Source organism: Cervus canadensis, chromosome X, assembly GCF_019320065.1.
Source record: "Cervus canadensis isolate Bull #8, Minnesota chromosome X, ASM1932006v1, whole genome shotgun sequence".
NCBI classification, from domain to species: domain Eukaryota; kingdom Metazoa; phylum Chordata; class Mammalia; order Artiodactyla; family Cervidae; genus Cervus; species Cervus canadensis.
In genome coordinates this window covers 84,895,955-84,913,344 of record NC_057419.1, presented here as the reverse complement: position 1 = coordinate 84,913,344, position 17,390 = coordinate 84,895,955, and the positions used below count along the sequence as shown (strand labels likewise).

At 33.6% G+C, this 17,390-nt stretch overlaps 1 protein-coding gene across 2 annotated transcripts in view; it reads right to left on the bottom strand.

Moving 5' to 3' along the window:
* PCDH11X (protocadherin 11 X-linked) overlaps positions 1 to 17,390 on the bottom strand; it is a 985,621-nt gene that overhangs the window by 187,861 nt on the left and 780,370 nt on the right. For both annotated transcript variants that reach the window (XM_043458684.1, XM_043458686.1), the window contains exon 7: positions 9,951 to 9,974. In XM_043458684.1, coding sequence (XP_043314619.1) covers positions 9,951 to 9,974 — 24 coding nt within the window. The remainder of the gene's footprint in view (positions 1 to 9,950; positions 9,975 to 17,390) is intronic.

The window sequence follows — 17,390 nt, the reverse complement described above, 5'->3', positions numbered from 1 at the left end:
TGCAGCACTTTCACAGCTTCATCTTTCAGGATTTATAATAGCTCTGCTGGAATTCCTTAACCTCCACTAGCTTTGTTCATAGTGGTGCTTCCTAAGGTCCATTTGACTTCACATTCCAGGATGTCTGGCTCTAGGTGAGTGATCACACCATTGTGATTATCTGGGTCATGAAAATCTTTTTCATGTACAGTTCTTCTGTGTATTCTTGCCGCCTCTTCTTAAAATCTTCTGCTTCAGTTAGGTCCATATCATTTCCGTCTTTTATCAAACACATCTTTGCATGAAATGTTCCCGTGATATCTCTAATTTTCTTAAAGAGATCTCTAGTCTTTCCCATTCTGTTGTTTTCCTCTATTCTTTGGCATTGATCACTGAGGAAGGCTTTCTTATCTCTCCTGGCTATTCTTTGGAACTCTGCATTCAAATGGGAATATCTTTCCTTTTCTCCTTTGATTTTCACTTCTCTTCTTTTCACAGCTATTTGTAAGGCCTCCTCAGACAACCATTTTGTTTTTTTGCATTTCTTTTCCATGGGGATGGTTTTGATCCCTGTCTCCTGTACAATGCCATGGACCTCTATCCATAGTTCATCAGGCACTCTGTCTATCAGATCTAGTCCCTTAAATCTATTTCTCACTTCCACTGTATAGTCATAAGGGATTTGACTTAGGTCATACCTGAATGGTCTAATGGATTTCCCTACTTTCTTCATTTTAAGTCTGAGTTTGGCAATAAGGATTTCATGATCTGAGCCACAGTCAGCTCCCAGTCTTGTTTTTGCTCATGGAATATTACTCAGCCTTTAAAAAGAATACATTTGAATCAGCTCTAATGAGGTGGATGAAACTGGAGCCTATTATAAAGAGTGAAGTAAGTCAGTGTACTAACATATATATGGAATTTAGAAAGATGGTAATGATAACCCTATATGCGAGACAGCAAAAGAGACACAGATATAGAACAGTGTTTTGGACTCTGTGTGAGAAGGTCAGGGTGGTATGATCTGAGAAAATAACTTTGAAACATGTATATTATCATGTGAAACAGATCACCAGTCCAGGTTCAATACATGAGAGAGGGTGCTCAGGGCTGGTGTACTGGGATCACCCTAAGTGATAGGTGGGCTGGGGAGGGAGGTGGGAGGAGAGTTCAGGAAGGGGAACACATGTACAACCATGGCCAATTCATGTCAATGTATGTCAAAAACCACTACAATATTGTAAAATGATTAGCTTCCAATTAAAATAAATAATTATTTTTTAAAAATTACCTAATGAGAAAGTTACCTTTTTAACAATTTATTGTTGTGTATATCAATAAAAATATTCTACCTTATAGTAGACCCATTTTTTTATATAGCATCTGCAAATGAAAGTAATATAATATTTTATCATTCTTCTGTGTCAAATAGTATCAATTTCAAGATAATGTAAGTAAAGTGTGATGCATATTAAAATTATGCTTTATAAAACTAGGGTTACTACTCATTATCTGTAGGGGAAATAATGTCTTTGGGTCATTTAAACATTTCTGTTTAATTATTTGCCATGATTTGCTAACAAATAGCTGACTAATATGTCACTTAGCAATACTACTTATGTTCCTACATAGATTTTTTAAAAGGCAATAGTATAAATCCAGAATATAAAGCTTGAAATATGTATGTTTTTATTCACAAATTATACATTTGTGAATACATGTTTATACATGTTTTTGTTCACAGGTTATACATTATTTGAAAGCTATGGTAATAGTTTTTATCAGAATGACAACACTAGAATATTGCACCCATTTTCTAAATTTAATACACTTTGTAGCTTCAAAAAGATACCAATTTTCCCTCCCTAGTCTACTTCTGTGTGACAAATAATATCACATTTGTTTCTTTTTTATTATTCAAAAAAACACTAAAGAGCAAAACAATTTTATCATAAGACATGATTCTTAAGTACTATGTGTCAATGTATAATATATAATATGGCAGATGTAACCAAGATGGTATTGTCACTCACATAGAGCCAGAAACCAGGGAGAGTGAACTCAACTGGGTCTTAAAGAGCATTACTGTGAACAATGATGGGGCAGGGGAGATGGTGACAGAATTCAAGCTGAGCTATTTAAAATCTTAAAAGATCATGCTGTTAAAGTGCTAAACTCAATATGCCAGCAAATTTGGAAAACTCAGCAGTGACCACAGAACTGGAAAAGGTCAGTTTTCATTCCAATTCCAAAGAACAGCAATGCCAAAGAATGTTCAAGCTACCATACAATTGCACTTATTTCACACGCTAGCAAGGTTATGCTCAAAATTCTTCAAGGTAGGCATCAGCAGAACATGAATCAACACCTTCAAGATGCACAAGCTGGACTTAAAAAAGGCAGGGGAACCAGAGATCAAATTGCCAACACTCTTTGGATCGTGGAGAAAGCAAGGGAATTCCAGAGAAAACATTTTCTGCTTCATTGACTATGCTAAAGCTTTTCACTGTGGAAAATTCTTAAAATGATGGAAGTAACAAATCACTACCTATCTTCTGAGAAATTTGCATGAAGATCAATAAACAATAGTTAGAATTGGAGATAGAACATGACTGGTTCCAATTTGGGAAAGGTGTGCAACAAGGTTGTATATTATTTTACTTATGTAAAATAATACTTAGGTATTTACTTATGTAAAATAATATTACTTATTTTACTTATGTGCAGAATATATCATGTGAAGGCTGAGCTGGATGAATCACAAGCTGTAATCAAGACTGCAGGAGAAATATCAACAACCTCAGATATGCAAATGAAACCACTCTAATGGCAGAAAATGAAGAGGAAGTAAAAAGGCTCTTGATGAAGATGAAAGAGGAGAGGGGGAAAGCTGGCTTGAAAGTAAATGTTCAAAAAGCCAAGATCATGGCATCCGGTCCCATCACTTCATAGCAAATAGATGGGGAAAAGAGGAAGCAGTGACCAATTTTATTTTCTTGGATTCCAAAATCACTTTGGACAGTGACTGCAGCCATGAAATTAAGACACTTGTTCCTTGGAAGGAAAGCTATTACAAACTTGTGCTGTGCTGTGCTTAGTCTGTCAGTTATGTCCAACTCTTTGTAACCCCATGGACTGTAGCACGCCAGGCTCCTCTGTCCATAGGGATTCTCCAGGCAAGAATACTTGAGTGAGTTGCCATGACTTTCTCCAAGGGATCTTGTCCACCCAGGGATCAAACTCAGGTCTCCTGCATTGCAGGAGGATTCTTTACCATCTGAGCTATCAGGGAAGCACAGTGAGAAATCCAGTCAGTCAGTCAGTTCAGTCACTCAGTCATGCCTGACTCTTTGCGACCCCATGAACCACAGCATGCCAGGCCTCCCTGTCCATCACCAAATCCCAGAGTACACCCAAACCCATGTCCATTGAGTCGGTGATGCCATCCAATCATCTCATCCTCTCTCGTCCCCTTCTCCTCTGGCCCTCAATCTTTCCCAGCATCAGGGTCTTTTCTAATGAGTCAGCTCTTCACATCAGATGGCCAAAGTATTGGAGTTTCAGCTTCAGCATCAGTCCTTCCAATGAACACCCAGGACTGATCTCCTTTAGGATGGACTGGTTGGATTTCCTTGCAGTCCAAGGGACTCTCAAGAGTCTTCTCCAACACCAGATTTCAAAAGCATCAATTCTTCAGTGCTCAGCATTCTTTATAGTCCAACTCTCACATCCATACATGACCACTGGAAAAATCATAGCCTTAACTAGACGGACCTTTGCTGACAAAGTAATGTCTCTGCTTTTCAATATGCTATCTAGGTTGGTCATAACTTTCTTTCCAAGGTGTAAGTGTCTTTTAATTTCATGGCTGCAATCACCATCTGCAGTGATTTTGGAGGCCAGAAAAATAAAGTCAGCCATGGTTTCCCCATCTATTTTCCATGAAGTGAAGAGATAGAATGTCATGACCTTAGTTTTCTGAATGTTGAGGTTTAAGCCAACTTTTTCACTCTCCTCTTTCACTTTCATCAAGAAGCGTTTTAGTTCTTCTTCACTTTCTACCATATGGTGGTAGCATCTGCATATCTGAGGCTATTGATATTTCTCCCAGCAATCTTGATTTCAGCTTGTGCTTCCTCCAGCCCAACGTTTCTCATGATGTACTCAGCATACAAGTTAAATAAGCACGGTGACATTACACAGCCTTGACGAACTCCCTTTCTTATTTGCAACCAGTCTGTTGTTCCATGTCCAGTTCTAACTGTTGCTTCCTGACCTGAATATATAGGTTCCTCAAGAGGCAGGTCACGTGGTCTGCTATTCCCATCTCTTTTAGAATTTTCCACAGTTTATTGTGATACACACATTCAAAGGCTTTGACATAGTTAATAAAGCAGAAATACATGTTTTTCTGGAGCTCTCTTGCTTTTTTGATCATCCAGCTGATGTTGCCAATTTGATCTCTGGTTCCTCTGCCTTTTCTAAAACCAGCTTGAACATCTGGAAGTTCATGGTTCAGGTATCACTGAAGCCTGGCTTGGAGAATTTTGAGCATTATTTTACTAGCGTGTGAAATGAGTGCAATTGTGTGGCAGTTTGAGCATTCTTTGGTATTGTTTTTCTTTGGGATTGGAATGAAAACTCACATTTTCCAGTCCTGTGGCCACTGCTGAATTTTCCAAATTTGCTGCCATATTGAGTGCAGCACTTTCACAGCACCATCTTTCAGGATTTGAAACAGCACAACTCTAATTTCATCACCTCCACTAATTTTGTTCATAGTCATGCTTCCTAAGGCCCACTTGACTTCACATTCCAGGATGTCTGGCTCTAGGTGAGTGATCACACCATCATGATTATCTGGGTTGTGAAGATCTTTTTTTTGTACAGTTCTTCTGTGTATTCTTGCTGCCTCCTCTTAATATCTTCTGCTTCTGTTAGGCCCATACGATTTCTGTCCTTTATTGAGCCCATGTTTGCATGAAATATTCCCTTGGTATCTCTAATTTTCTTGACGAGATCTCTAGTCTTTCCCATTCTGTTGTTTTCCTCTATTTCTTTGCATTGATCGCTGAGGAATGCTTTCTTTACTCTCCTTGCTATTCTTGGGAACTCTGCATTCAAATGGGTATATCTTTCATTTTCTCCTTTGGTTTTCACTTCCCTTCTTTTCACAGCTATTTGTAAGGCCTCCTCAGACAGCCATTTTGATTTTTTGTATTTCTTTTTCTAGGGATGGTCTTAATTCCTGTCTCCTGTACAATGTCATGAACTGCTGTCCATAGTTCATCAGGCACTCTGTCTATCAGATCTAGTCCCTTAAATCTATATCTCAGTTCCACTGTATAAGGTATTTGATTTAGGCCATACCTGAGTGGTCTAGTGTTTTTCTCTTCTTTCTTCAATTTCAGTCTGAACTTGGAAATAAGGATTTCATGATCTGAGCAACATTCAGCTCCCAGTCTTGTTTTTTCTGACTTTATAGAGCTTCTCCATCTTTGGCTGCAAAGAATATAATCAGATTTCAGTGTCGACCATCTGATGATGTCCATGTGTAGAATCTTCTCTAGTGTTGTTGGAAGAGGGTGTTTGCTATGACCAGTGCATTCTCTTGGCAGAACTTTATTAGCCTTTGCCCTGCTTCATTCTGTACTCCAAAGCCAAATTTGCCTGACAAATCTAGAAAATCCATTATAAAGCAGAGACGTTACTTTACCGACAAAGGTCCATATATTCAAAACTATGGTTTTGCCATTTGTCGTGTACAGAGGAGAGAGTTGGAACATAAAGAAGACTGAGCATTGAAGAATGGATGCTTTTGAACTGTAGTCTTCAAGAAGACTGTTGAGAATCCCTTGGAATACGAGGAAATCAATCAATACTAAAGAAAATCAAGCCTGAATATTCAGTGGAAGGACTGATGCTGAAGCTGGAGCTCCAATACTTTGGCTACCTGATGTGAAGAGCCAACTCATTGGAAAAGCCCCTGATGCTGGGAAAGATGGAAGGCAAAAGGAGAAGTGGGTGGCAGAGAATGAGATGGTTAGATGGGATCACCAACTCAGTGGACATGATTTGACCAACTCCAGGAGATAGTAGAGGACAGAGGAGCCTAGTGTGCTGCAGTCCATTGGATTGCAATGAGTCAGACATGACTTACCAATCGAACAAGAGCAATAACAACAATGGTGGAACTGGCTTGTTATACATGATCTGAAGAAGGCAATTTTAGATGGTAAAATATGCAATTGTTTCTTTAATCTTAATTCTTTTCAAGAATATTGCTCCATGACATTCTGGAATCTACTATCAGTAATTTAAAACAAAACTAACGAAATGGCATGTTGATTTATCCTTTCACTTGATAATTTAGGGAAATACCAAATTAGCATGAGGTGATTAATATTATGACCTGTGGCATAAATTTTTCATTTGGAAACTTACACATGCATTTTCATTAACTCTTGGCCATGAAAAAAAGATACCTTATGAAAAGACATCATTTTTTTTTAATAATTGACAGATGAAAAACTCCATAACTATCATGCTTAAGGATGAATTATAGTTTATGTTCACAGACTCTTATTAACTAAATAGTTGGATAAATATAGGTGAGGTGATTCATTTGGCCAAGAGATAATTCATTTTCTCAGTCTCTCTTTTAAGTGTCCACCTCAAACCGGCTTTCCCACACACACTCCCATCCCTAAACAGTTTCTCCTGAATCATATTCAACATTTTAAGTCTAAAGTAATGAACTCCTAAATTACAGCTGACCCTTGAGTACTAACAATAAATATGGAAACCCAGCTCAGGAACAGATCCCTGAGAGTTATCTGAGGGTCAGAATGGTAAAAGTTATGTAATAAAACACCAAAAAATATTCCAACAATCAACTTGGATAACTGAACAAATGACTACAGGGAAACAAATCGGTTGACACTCTATTGCTCAAACCCTAGTCCTCAGTGAAAACAGAAAATATAATTGATATAGCTGAAACTCTCACTCTTACTTTAAAACATGTCCCTAAAGACAGAAAGTACACTTGCCAGCTAATTCAATGAAAGGTATTAATTTATATGTTTATTAATGTTGTCTTTTCTTAGAAGTGGGTACAAAATAATTTGCTCTCAGTGGATTGACAAGTATATATTTTCAGTTTCTTCTTTGGGGAAATTAAAGAACACCAGAATTCAATGTAATTCTCTTACTACTAAGAATTTGCATATATATATCTAATTTACTATGAGGTAAAAAGCTTATATATTGTCAGGGAATGTTTGACGGGAGGATTCCTACATGCTGTCTCTCATGAGTCCTTTGTCCCTCTTCAAGCGGAACAGCACGCTGCTCCCAGGGACTGAGGTCATTATGTGAGGCAAGCATGAGTCTCCTTTAGTAAACATTCTCCTTAGGACAAAACAGCTTAATCTCCTTCCCCTTTCTTGAGATATGGATTGTCTCCTGACCTTGTGGTAACAGTTGCTGTACATTTGGTTTTCTGATCTCTATCATTCCCGAAAGAAGTTTCTTGTACTGCAGCCTATATATACTCATAGAAAAATCATTAAAGCACCTTTGCTCCATCAGAGCTTAGGTCCCCGGGTCTTTTTTGTCTCTCTCTCTCTCTCTTTCTCTCTCTCTCTTTCTCTCTTTCACTTTCTTATCGTCGACTCCGCACCACAAGGTTCCGGTCCATTAAAGGACCCCAACAATATATTTTTGTATTTAAGAAAAAAAATCTCAGTGTTATCCCTGGTAATCAGTCAGCCTTCAATAGAAAGTTAACTGAATGAAATAATCTTAGTTTTATAAATTTATGATTAGAGTCACAGAGGGCTATTTATTCTCATATGATAGTATAACATTTAATTACATATGCCTAAGAAATTTCATTATGTGAGTGAAATAATAGGAAGTCTACTCAAATGAGTTGATGAAGGAAAGTGGACATACAAAATATGGTATGAAAATTATCATAAAACATAACTGCAAAAGGTACTATGGTCTTTCAGTGAAGCTTGTTGGCAGGGCCAAGTTGCATTATGAATATACCAAATAAATATCAGTCAATAGAGCACAATTTAAATTATGAGTTTAATTGTAATGATAATTACTCATTAATGTATTGATGAAGGTTCAATCATCTAAGTAGTAGTGTTTTTTACAGGTAGATTGCTTTTTTAAAAATATCAAATGAATTTCTATATTATTTAACCTTTCTTTGTTCCAGTTTCTACCTCTGCAAAAATGGATAAAATGATAGAACTTACACATAGAAGTGGTGTATTAAGATGAAACCTTGAAACCTTTTGTAGATTATTAGGGACAGTGTACAGAACTGTACACACTCAAATACTGTTTTATAAATTTATTACTATTATATTATTTTGCTGTCATGTTTCAGCATGACTTCTCATGAGGCTTAAGCATAATTATGATTACTACTTTTTTTTTTTTTAATGAGGGAAAGAAGAAAATGAAGACTCTTGAGTTTAAATGACTTGGCCAAGTGTTTGCATCTAGTCAGGTGCAGAACTATCATTAGAACTCAAGATGTGCTGTCTCACATTCAAATGCTCTTTCTGCTGTGCCTCCGAATAGTTATGATCAAAACACCTTGACTTTACATCAAAACCACAAATACATTTTCACCATTATTATGTAAATGTAGTTGCTAAACAGTATCTATCATAGGATATCTAAAAACTAATGAGGCAGGAAGAGAAAAAAAAAAAGAAAAGTACATGCAATGTATCCACTTTCACTTGAATAACACATGTAAACGCTGAATACTCAAGACTTCCATGGGGAATAAAATATTTAGAATAAAATTCTTCAAGCTAGATGATAGTCAAAAATACATCATGGATATTACAACTAATTATATTTGGTTGGAAAAAATGTTCATTTGGGTTTTGGAAAAGCCTAAATGAATGTTTTGGCCAATCCAATATAAGTTCATGAGAACTATCCCAAAGTAACATTGAAAAAAAACATTTAAAATACAAAAGAAAAAAATAATAATAATAATAACATGCTGTTAGTATTGATGATATTTGTTAAAATTAAAGAATAAGGGGGAGGATCTTTACATTATAATTTGAATTTTTATGATGAATTTTAAAAACATTTATTCTCTGAGTATTATTTCCACTTGGTCAAAATATCAATGGACTGTAAACTATATTTTAAAATAAAAGTGCTTGAAGTGAAATGAATTATCATCTTAAACAGTAAAATGAAACAATATAATATATCCATCCTGAATTATGAAGTACATAAAGAAATGAGTGCATATACACAGACAAAGCAAATATATTTGGAACATACAAAATATGTTTCAGCATTTAAAAATTTTATCAGCACAATAAAATTATATATATTTTAACTGATTGCTTAAACTCCATATTTAAAGACATTTGTTTTCTGTTGACTGTATCTTAAAGTAGCATAAATTCGTGTGTTTAATTTGGCAAAGAAAACGCATATTACTTACAAGCTCACAAAGACTGTTATCTTGGATTATTTTGTTAGGCAAGTATACAGCATATATGGTTTACAGATCCTTTTGAATGAAAATATAGAAAAGTGGAATTATATTGTTAATGTATCCTCAGACAAAATCCTGAATATGCTTACATTGTCAGAGGAGAAAAATGAATAATTAAATTCATAAGTTTTTGAAAGTAACTATTGTAAGTCAAATAATTGTCTATAGGGTCACGTTAACATCTAAAGGTTAATTATACACAACTTGGAAAAAGTATTCAGTGATATAAGACATACAACTGATTGAATACCTTTCCTAGATATCGTTTCACTTAAAAATACTAAAAATGTGTTTGAAGCAAACAGTTGAAATTGCAATGCTTTATGAGAAATGAAAAGGCAGAACTTCTTAAAACAAATCTGTTTTAAAATGAAATATGCACCATGATTATGATTTGTCTTGATTTTTACTGTACCTTTCTTTAGTCCAGGAATGAAAGCTAAAAAGAGAGTTTAGCAAAGTTAAATACAGATAAATACATTCTTTTATTCCCAATACATTATATTAACTAAATATAAAATTATAATATATTGCAATATATTTTCAGCTTCATTTTGCAGAGAATGTGATGACTGAAATATATAAGGTGGAATACTGATAAATCATAAAATATCTGTTTCCTGTAGTATGTTTTTCTAAAATCTGACCAAGACTATGCTATATGCTGGCCTCTTGGGAATTAATTATTGATTCTTCCCCTAGAGGCTATGTATTGTTGAACTTAACATTTTGCAAGAACACAGTAGATTTGCTAGCTTCTTTGCCTATGATAACAAAGTATAGCCCTCTATTTAAATTTCATTTTTTTTTTCATGGAAACTCCTACAGGAAAAGTATTTACTTTTTAAGGAAAATATTGACTTCACAGGTTGCTTTTCTTCCAAATCTGATGTGGAAAATATGACGAAAAAAATAAATAAATAAACAAACACTAACATTAGATGACCCAACAGAAGTATTCATCTTGGTTAAGACACTTTTTCTATAATATAGCTATTTTCTCTACTAAAATTTCATTTATTTCTCACAACTAGAAATGGGGAATTCAAGATCATTATATCAACACTTGTTATCCAGATAAAGTTTTATTGCATTTGTAAGTGACTTCCTTCAAAACACTGTGAGATCATGCTTGATCAAAGACAAATAGCATAGTCTATTTTTAAACAAAATAATTACATATTCACAAACACTTTGATATGTGTTGATCTGAGCAAATAAATCTCAGATTTATTCTTTGTAAAATTTTAAAGCTAATAGTAAAAATGATTTTCTAATACATTCAATAACATAACCTAAAACAAAATTTTTAAACATTTTGAACTTGTTTAAAACTCAATTTTGAATAATATTTGAATATTATAAAATTAAAAATGTATGAGATAGAAGGAATATGTCAGAGACAGAAAAATAGAAGTGAAATTAATGTTTCTATGTAATAATAGGGACTAGAGAGAATTGCACATTTTAAGTGTCATTGACATATATATGGCACATTTATTTTTTATCATAAGTTATTTAATCTGTAAGCAATGTAATTTAATGATAGTACAAGCTGAAACAGAAAAGAAAAAAAAAATAGCAGTGTTTTCACAAGACACTTTAGTTAGGATTGATCTCCTAAATAATATCTCCCAACCCTACACCATTCAAATAATAGTTCTAGTTCAATCATAAGTCTCTCTCTCTCTCCCTCTCTCTCTCTCACACACACACAATATTTTAATTTATTATTGGAATTAATAATCAATTCCTGTAATATATTTTTTAAAAATTCCTATAATATTTAAACATAAAGTTTTAAATGTACTGGAGAGATAAAGAAAGGTTGCCTTAAGCAGAGAAGTAATATAGCACTTGCTTTCATTTCTAAGACTGCAATTAAAAATTTAAATGTGGTCCAGAACTTATTTATTAAAATCCTTTCCAATTTGGTAACTGAAAAGATCAGAAAAAAAGTTAATGTGATGGGTCTAGACTTAGAATTTCTAAGGATAAGGAGGTACAAATAAAAGAAGCCAAACAAGTGACATGACAACAATGAAAAAGAAAACAAACACATTTTTAAAACCTATCCCAGGAGACACTTAGCTCCCAAGATGAGAAGTGAAAATTGGTTTATAAGCCAGGAAAGTCAAATATAGATTAATTTTCCTTTAAATTCAGGACAATAAGCAGATTCTGAATAAGATTTTCAGGACCAACTCTGAAGAGATACTTTAATTCATCACACAAAAAATAGTCAAAAAAGGAAGCATTTTCTCCCTCTAAAGCAATATAAGTACTCAGATGCTAGCACAGAAATTAATAAATACATTCATTACAATTATGAAGGTTCTTACACAGAATAAAGTCCATCTCAAAATGTATCTTTAAAATTCAATTGCTTCTAAGTGTTTAAAGGTTTATCATTGATATTTTTGAAGCATTCACATTGATTGAGATTTTTGAAAGATCAAAATATAAGCAAAGTCTTATCATTTGAGATACTAGACTCAAAGTGAATCACTATGACTGAAACGAATATTTTTGTTAATCTAACCAAAGTTATATTATGAATGGTTCTATCATTTATATGTTATTTAAAATTAAATTTTACTAATAAATGAAGTGAATATATCTAACAAGTTAAATTTGCTTTCACCAAGAAAATTATTTTCAGGTTATGAAATATTCTGCAATGTATTTAATAATAAATGCATCAATTTATTAATAAATGTATTAATAAATTTAAATGCATTTTAGATATCATTATTTTTACTTACACAAATGCAATAATCACATAAAAATTTAAGGTTGTGTATGTGCTTTCTTTGAAATATACTTAAGGTTTTAATATATTTTCTAAATTATTACTAGAAGAAATATCTTAATTAGTAAATTAATATAAATAAATAATTAATACACAATATAAATTACTAGGATTCTTGTACTACAAAGTTCAAATTAAGGAAATATGTAGTTTATAGCAAAAACTGTGGCTCCTATTTGTCACACAAAAATTACAAAAATTTATCATGAAAACAATACCAAAACATGTTATTTATTCTATAAAATCATATTTTAATAGTTCCTTCAAAGTACTAACACAAATGTTTAAATACCCAATATGCACTAGACACATCTAGCTACATTTGAAAAAAATTACTGATAGATAGATACTGCTTGAATAGCTTAAATGTCAACAGAGCTCAACACAAAATTGATGGTGTTGGCTTAATGTTTGTTGATCAAGTATCAAGCACCAATCTATAACTGACATTTACTTCAACAAAGCAGTAGTGCTTGCAGTTGTTTTATCATGTATAATTTTTTTAAAGTCACTGAATAAAGTTACTTTATTGAAATCTTACAATCTCACCATTTTGGATGTAAATAAGGTTAGAAAACATGTTTAAGGACATTCATTTGGAGGTAATCAGATATCTTTTTTTTTCACTTATATTTATTAGTTGGAGGCTAATTACTTTACAATATTGTAGTGGTTTTTGTCATACATTGACATGAATCAGCCATGAATTTACATGTATTCCCCATCCCGTTCCCCCCTCCCACCTCCCTCTCTACCCGATCCCTCTGGGTCTTCCCAGTGCACCAGTCCCGAGCACTTGTCTCATGCAACCAACCTGGGCTGGTGATCTATTTCACCATAGATAATATACATGTTTTGATGCTGTTCTCTCGAAACATCCCACCCTCACCTCCTCCCACAGAGTCCAAAAGTCTGTTCTGTACATCTGTGTCTGTTTTTCTGTTTTGCATATAGGGTTATCATTACCATCTTTCTAAATTCCATATATATGTGTTAGTATACTGTAATGGTCTTTATCTTTCTGGCTTACTTCACTCTGTATAATGGGCTCCAGTTTCATCCATCTCATTAGGACTGATTCAAATGAATTATTTTTAATGGCTGTGCAATAATCAATGGTGTATATGTACCACAGCTTCCTTATCCTTTCATCTGCTGATGGGCATCTAGGTTGCTTCCATGTCCTGGCTATTATAAACAGTGCTGCGATGATCATTGGGGTGCACGTGTCTCTTTCAGATCTAGTTTCCTCCGTGTGTATGCCCAGGAGTGGGACTGCTCGGTCATATGGCAGTTCTAATTCCAGTTTTTTAAGAAATGTCCACACTGTTCTCTAGATTGGCTGTACTAGCTTGCATTCCCACCAACAGTGTAAGAGGGTTCCCTTTTCTCCACACCCTCTCCAGCATTTATTGCTTGTAGACTTTTGGATAGCAGCCATCCTGACTGGTGTATAATGGTACCTCCTTGTGGTTTTGATTTTCATTTCTCTGATAATGAGTGATGTTGAGCATCTTTTCATGTGTTTGTTAGCCATCTGTATGTCTTCTTTGGAGAAATGTCTGTTTAGATCTTTGGCCCATTTTTTGATTGGGTCATTTATTTTTCTGAAATTGAGCTGCAGGAGTTGCTTGTATATTTTTTAGATTAATCCTTTGTCTGTTGCTTCATTTGCTATTATTTTCTCCCAATCTGAGGGCTGTCTTTTCACCTTGTTTATAGTTTCCTTTGTTGTGCAAAAAGCTTTTCAGTTTCATTAGGTCCCATTTGTGTATTTTTGCTTTTATTTCCAATATTCTGGGAGGTGGGTCATAGAGGATCCTGCTGTGATTTATGCCGGAGAGTGTTTTGCCTATGTTCTCCTCTAGGAGTTTTATAGTTTCTGGTCTTACATTTAGATCTTTAATCCATTTTGAGTTTATTTTTGTGTATGGTGTTAGAAAGTGTTCTAGATATCTTTGCCACTATAGTCAACTGAAGGATAATGTTTTCTATAAGTGTTAAATATTTATTTATTTGATATATCACTATGTCTCAGCACATCACAGTGTTTATTATGCTCCCTAATATAGAGAAAAATCTGATATATCAAGATTCAATTCACCTAAAACCTAATATATAATATATATTCTAAGTTATTATGGACTAACATTTGCGAACAAGTTTCTCATATATTTTCTTATGCCAAGACACACGGTCATGGAATATAGTAGAATCAGTATATATAATGTACTTGAAGATTGTAATGCCAAATTAATGAGTCAATATCTAGTTTTCTTTGAATAATATTAATTTTAAAGCATTCTACAAGATGTGCCAAAAAGATCTAATTCTTCTTGATGTATAATTCAAATCACCTCAGTGCACCTCCTGTTGATTGCAAAACTAATGGCAAAAATAATAAGCATTATTGCACTTATGTAGATTGCATAAAGTCTGAACCACACAATGGAAGCTCAAATCACATTTTCTGTTCATGTCATGTGAAACATTAAGGCTACAGATGCAAAAGCTGCAAGGTGATTAGTATAATGTGTATCTTACTTACAACAAAAGCATGGTTGCTAATATAAATTTCTCATCTCTGCATATTAAAATTGCTATCCATGTCTCTTTTGGGCAAAGAAAAAAAATCCACTGTAAATTTTGTTTTTTTTTAAATTGTATAGACTACTCCCAACCTCAAAAACAAAAACAAACAAAAACTCGCAAGAAAAACTGAAACACGAACTCTGAACTTTTCAAGAAAGCAAAAGTGGGAATATAAACGATTTCATAGTTCATTGAAAGGTCCTACCAAGGCCCTAGTTACATTACTTTGAGAAATGTATGAAGCAGCTTTGAAAATAATGCAAATGTAAATGATCTTGAGAAATTCCAAAAACAAAAGCCTGAGGGCTGGATACATTATTTTTTCATCTGGCAAAGAAAATAGAAAAAAAAAAAAATCAATATTTCTGAAATGTGTCTCTAAGCTCTTCAGAATGTTTGAGACAATTGCAGCTGTCAAACATTTTACACCTTTTAACACTCAATCTGTTCTTGAGTGAATGAATTCTAAATTAAGACCATTTTAAAATAGGACTTAATGGTGTATCTGGTCTTTGGGTCCATAGAGAAATTGATTTTTAAAGCATGTCCCTTTGCTTGATTTAATGCATAGAAAATATATGCCTCCTAGGTGTAATAGTATACAATTTGTGCACTACTAGAGAATTTAATTTTTTAATCATTTCTTTGTAAAATTTAATAATGATTTGCTTTTAATCAGTTTATTCAATTTTAGAAGCTTTATGTGGCTTGTCAACAACCTATATGAGTTGTACACATAGAAAAATAAGAGATAAACCTCAATTACATCTAGAGACATGTACTAAATATAAAAAAATTTATCTTTAAAAAGTTACTTTTTAGATTAAAAAACTTTTGAAACTTTTCTCTCATATTTTCAACAACCTGTTTGTTCTATAACAAAGTAATTAAAAATTCTCTGTAGTACGAAGAAAACAGTAGGTAATTAAAAACTCTGCATAGCATAAGTGGACAAGATAACAGGGAATGGCTTTTACGAAAACACTTGAAATTAATATTTCATTAGTGGAAACCAATTTTGTGAATTCTACAGAGTACTTTGTCATTGTATATATACATATATGCATTGTTAAAAATATTAGGCTCTGCATACCACTTAAGGTACAGATTAAAGACAAAGATATTTCACTGGAGAAATATTTATACTATATGAACATCTATATTTATATTATAAATATATTATGGATATTTCTTATTACATATGCATAAGTAAGTAAGTAAGTAAAGTCGCTCAGTCGTGTCCAACTCTTTGTGACCCCATGGACTGTAGCCTACCAGGTTCCTCTGTTCATGGAATTTTCCAGGCAAGAGTACTGGAGTGGCTTGCCATTTCCTTCTCCAGGGGATCGTCCCAACCCAAGGATCGAATCCGGGTCTCCAGCATTGCAGACAAACGCTTTACCGTCTGAGCTACCAGGGAAGCCCACATATGCATATATATATTTAATATATGAAATAGAAAACCAGGAAAGGATATAGTTCATAAAATAACCATTTCAAAAATATCTGCTTTAATTCTATTTTGGGCAGAGATTGGTACATTTTCATACATAGAAGCATAGTTTTTAAAAATCCATAAGAAATATGAACTAATTTCTATAAAATTCTACCTTTCACTATCAATAAATATTATATAGTTCTCTAAAGCAATGTTCCATTAATTTCACTTTAAAATTCTCTGCAAAATGAGAAAGACTGAACATTATTAATTGATGGTATTATTTTTCCCAGTGCATCAATTTAGAGAGATGTATCTGGATGTACTACTTAAAAAATGCCAAATAAACTGGTTACTTTATAATGTATCTCAATATTTTCATTTCACATATTTTGTGACGCACACAGACTGTAACCCACCAGACTCCTCTGTCCATGGGATTCTTCAGATAAGAATACTGGAGTGGTTTGCCATTGCCTTTTCCAGATCACATATTTAAGGCAAAAATGAAAGATAAAATATGGTATTCAAAGTGCCATCCAACTTCATGGTTCTCTTTATGAATATGTTTTCATCTTCTCATATGCTCTGTCAGCACTTAAGAAGTTGTGATTTCTTGTAATCACAGTGAATTAATACCAGTTTAATCATAGTACCAAGTTGATATTTTTAAATAATTGGAAATGTTTTGTTTATTTTCTATTTCTTTCTCTCTAATATATATTTTACTGAGACTTTTGTGATAATAGTACAGAACACAAGCTTTAGCAGAAACTTTCATTCTTGGAACTAACTGGCTATTCACATGTTGAATTTTAATGTTTGCAGAAAGGAGTTAACCTTGAAACAATAGGTCATTTATAAAAAAGTCCTAGGGTAGTTTTATTTTTTAACTGTTTGTTACATTATACTGAAGAAAAAAAATGAAAGTAAATGTATTGTGTTGTGCTCATTCAGTTGTGTCCAACTGTTTGAACCCCATGGACTGTAGCCCTCCAGGTTCCTCTGTCCAA